We start from the raw sequence: 4588 nt of genomic DNA, 5'->3' as shown, positions 1-4588 counted from the left end.
GCTGGAACGGCAGCCGGAGCCCGCCAGGGCCGCCCGAGCCCCGCGCCGCCGCCGCCGCCCCGGCCGCCGCCGCCGCCGCCGCCGCCGCCGCCACGGCCGGGACCAGGAGGGCGCCGCGCCGGAGGCGGGTCAACCTGGACTCGCTGGGCGAGAGCATCAGCCGCCTGACGGCGCCCTCGGTGAGCGGGGCCGGGGCGCGGGGACCGGGGAGTTGGCGCCGGCCGAGCGGGGCAGCGCGCCGAGCCGGCCGCCGGGGGGCGTGAGAGCGCGGCGGGCGGGGGCTCGCGGTCCCGGGGTGCTGAGCCCGGCCTGCACCCGGCGTGGGCCGCTCACCGGGCGCGCCCGCAGCGCCTTCACGCCCCCTGTTCTCCTGCCCCGGACTTTCCCCGCAGCGTGTTCTGCACCCCCCGCTCCGGGCCGTTCATCTCCGGTCTCCAGGATCCCAGAGGAGCCCCCACCCCGTCCGGGAAACTCTTCCGCTCCTTTCCCACACTCTCCTGGTCTTCGTGTGACCTCCTCTGACATCTTTGCATTCCAGAGGCTCTCTGCCTTCTGTGTTGCATCCCTCTTCTCAAGGATCTTCAGGAACTGGCTGTCAGATACTTCTTGAGTTGCCTTCAAATGATGAAACCCTGGCCCCTTGTTTTCTCCCCAACCCCCTGCCTTTTTCTTTTTCCCCTGAGCATTTACTGGCTCAGCTTTGTTCTCTGGGTAAACCTGGTGTCTGCTTTTCTAAACCTGTCTGGTGTTTCTTGAACCCCTGCCTCCTCCCTCACCGCCTTTTCCCTGGTTCTTCAGTGGTTTCTCCCTCATTTTTGTCGTGCCTACCTTCTGTCAGACCCTTATAACTATCTGTTGAATTAATCGCTGTCTTCCTAGCGCTCTCCAAACTGGTGCTCGTTCGGGATGTCTGTGTCCAGTTCAAGGTGTGCTCCAGATGCCCCCGCGTTCTAGACATTTTCCGGAGCGCTTCTGCCTCATCCCTGCTTAGGCTATTCGGCTACCCTTGACTTTTACAGATTCAGGGATGCCAGACCTCCGTTCCAGTCTTTCTCTGACCGATGAGCTCTGTTTTGAAGGAATCCACTCCACTGCAGCCAGAATCTTAAGGAGATTCAGTGTCAAACCTCCATCCACCTTTTATTCTCATGCCGGTCTTGGGTCCAAGGGCTTCAACTGCTGACAGAACTTTTAGCTCTGCACCTCTGGGACTCTTCTTACTTTTTCCCAAGTTTCCAAAATGAATGGGAACGTTGATCTTATTTGACTACTGTGGAGTCTCGCTTTTCAAAGTACTCTTGCAGTCGAGGGTAGGAGGGACCTGAGAAAGAGTGGGATCCTGATCAGGGTATTAGTACCAGGCAGTCCTACAAATATCTCCATGGCCCTTGCATTAATGAAGAATGACCTTTTCTTTCTTTTAGCAATGAAACTGCTCTCACTCATCTTATTTGCCTTGTGCATTTTCTCTTCAACGTATCTTTTGCCACGTCTTCCACTGATAACCTAATAACAAAACTCAGAATGGGTTGGCTACTGTTTGCTATTCTTTACTGCAAATATTTCCCAAGAAGCATAATCTTAGGAACTATTTGATGTTGCAAATTGTTGAAATTATAAGCCTTTATGAAAGCAGGACAGTAATCCTGCACATCTGTAGTTTTGTGTTAGTATCTAAAGTAACATTTGTGCAGTGTAGTAATTCCTCAGTACAACACATTCGTATCCGATACAGTGATTTCACTGAAGATAATGACTGGTTTGGGGAATTTGTTCTTATAATCTCTGAGTTTTCTTTTTGCCTACAAATCAGAATTTACAAATCTCTATGGCATGTGCTCTGGTAATGCCAATGTAACTGAAGATTATTCTTAACAACTTATGTGAGAGGTAGATAAACTAAACTGAATCCGAGTATTTACTGCCTGAATAAGAAGGAGGAAATAGTTTCTTGCCTTTACCTTTACAAGTCAAATTTGAATGACGCTAGCTTTTTGATGGATAAAAAGCACGTACCCACGTAATGGTTATGGTAAGATAAGGATAAGAAATCTATTAGCTAGCATGCTGACAACATACAGGTAAATATAATATAAATCTTTTCAGCCTCGTAAGGCATGGATAAGCAAATGTGGATTGGCTAACCATATCACCTATGGACTTGGTAACACAAAGATGACAGAAAGATTATATTTCAAAGCAGTAACTTATTTCTGTGATCTCCACCCCTCTGTTTTTATTTGGCAATCTAGAACATTGCTTCAAGAAGTTTCAGTAGATTCATTTTCCTACATGCCCAGCACTCTAAACTTCTCTGAAAACACTTGGGGAGACAAATGATGTCTTCTCCATTCTCTTTCATTAGAGCTGTCTATTTTTTTTAAATAAATAATTTCGTAAAGAATAGTTATAATTCGGAGGTGGGAATTTCTAGCTGTTTTGAGTATTGGGAAGCTTTTCTACATTCTGTCACAGTATGTTTCAGGAGAAACTGTCCTTGCTGTGCAAGTTCCTGCCTTCTTAGTGGCCTCAGCATGGAATGTCATCTCAATCACTGGAGATTGGTCCTATATTCAGAATAATCTGGCAAGGAGGAAATGAATTTAATAAACACGAGGATATTGCCAAGTAATTAAGCTAGTTGTTTGATCATTGGAAAATGCTAACTCAGGTTTTTGACATTTTGACAGTCATTTTTAGATGCATTGGCTATAAATATTACAATACTTCACACCATTTTAATGATAAAAATGAATTGATGAAATTGAAACAAATTCCAGAATTTGGGAGACCTGGTTCTCATTCCCCGTGCCTTGGATGACTAGCTACTTACATATTTCTGTGCACATGACTTTCACTCTCTGGAAGCCTTCTCGTCCATAAGGTGTTATACTTACGATCCTTCCCTGCTCTCGCATTCTGTGAAGACATATTTTTCAAGCTTTTGATAAACTGTTATAAGAGCATATAAAAGAAAAGAAGGCACCCACCTATGAGTTTTAAAACCTTGAAGAGAGTAGATTACTTTCCTAAGTAGGAACCTCAAGGTTCTGTTAATTCCGTGCAATGATTACAAAATATCTGTGGCCATCCTGCCTGGCAAGTATTGCGCAAAGTGCTGGTGATACGACTTCCAGCAAAACATTCCCATTCTTTGACCTCATCGAACGTCTTTATTATGGCCTTTATTTTAAGGAAGCTGTATTGAAGGAAAACATAAGAACTCCAACTGTCTTGGAGCTGTCTGGGGGAAGTTCATTCATCATTCACTTTGGATAATTTTGTTCCCTGTGAATCTCTGGGGCACCGCCATAACAACAAAAATAAACCTAAAGACCTGGCTGAAGATGCATAAATTGCTTATTACATTATTTATTTTGAAATCATTTACTTGGGAACACATATGGAGAAACAGCTGGGGATTTTACATCAAGGGTGAATTTAGTAACTCATTTATTTCTATTTTGTTCTTATAAATGGGAGTTGCTGAGAACCCTATCACTTAGACCCCTGTTACTGATCGGTTTGGGGTTTGCTAATGTCAGCCTGTCAGTGAAGATATTCCAGGAGACCAACTTAAGGCCATGGCTTCCCTAGTTTTCTTGTCAGAGAACTATGGGCTGTTACAGCCTTGCAGGTGGCCCTGAAGACTCCAGAGGCTATGGGGAGCAGAATGGCAGGAAGAAAAGTCGCAAGACTGGAAGGGTGGCACATAAGGGGAGGAAAGCTACTGACAGAGAATAGTCCAAGAAACTGAGAGAACAGCGAGGAAAGAAAATGGAAGGGAAGTCTGGATTCAAGTAGCAAGAAAAACCAGACATTGTTTCATTATTTGTGGAAAGGAAATGATATTGATACATGCTTAGGAAAAAGTGGAAGGACATAAAAATATACATATTTAGCCTCCCCTGATATTAAATGAAATGAATTCTCTGACATGGATAAATACTTAAAAAAACGCTTAGAATGTGACCATGTTACTAGCATGTAAATAATGAAAAATAAAGTATATTTGTGAGATAGGATGTTTTATCAATTTACATATCTTATTGAAGTTTTTACAGTTTGGGGCTCAATTGGCTAATAAAGTTCTGAGCAACACATTCATTAGAATTAAAAAGTTAAGCCAAAGGTATTCTAGTAGTTCTATGTTTTCATATTTGTAGAAATTAGATACTGTTATCTGAAATCAGAACTTAATGGCCATCTAGGGCTTTTCTCTACTTCCTCCCTAATCATTGGGTAACAATAGGGCAGAGCTGAAGGATTGGGAATTTGACAGCTGTGGGTTTGAATAACTCTCTGATGAGCCCCTTAGGAAGTGTGAGACCCTGGAAAGGCAACTCTTATATTCCCGGAGCCTTGGTTTTGTATTTTGTGGCATATGAATAATAATTACTTTGTAGATTTGTTGTGAAAGAGGAGGAGCACTATTCTTTGTGAGATTGCTTCAACTCAGTAAAATGTTAGTTTCAGACCAAGATCCATTAATTTCAACTGAAGTTGAATGTCTCCAAATGGTCTAAAGTTTTTTTCTTTCTTTCTTTCTTTCTTTCTTTCTTTCTTTCTTTCTTTCTTTCTTTCTTTC

At 43.7% G+C, this 4588-nt stretch overlaps 1 protein-coding gene across 1 annotated transcript in view; it reads left to right on the top strand.

Annotated features, from left to right (window-relative positions):
• Positions 1 to 2: 2 nt before the first annotated feature.
• Positions 3 to 4588, top strand: part of GUCY1A2 (guanylate cyclase 1 soluble subunit alpha 2) — a gene marked incomplete at its 5' end in the record, with an annotated part of 323383 nt that continues 318797 nt past the window's right edge. Inside the window, one exon of the mRNA XM_032427729.1 lies at positions 3 to 179. Coding sequence (XP_032283620.1) covers positions 3 to 179 — 177 coding nt within the window. The remainder of the gene's footprint in view (positions 180 to 4588) is intronic.

The sequence above is a fragment of the Phoca vitulina genome, unplaced genomic scaffold (assembly GCF_004348235.1).
Source record: "Phoca vitulina isolate PV1807 unplaced genomic scaffold, GSC_HSeal_1.0 scaffold38, whole genome shotgun sequence".
In the NCBI taxonomy this organism is placed as follows: domain Eukaryota; kingdom Metazoa; phylum Chordata; class Mammalia; order Carnivora; family Phocidae; genus Phoca; species Phoca vitulina.
This window is presented reverse-complemented; position numbering and strand designations above follow the sequence as displayed.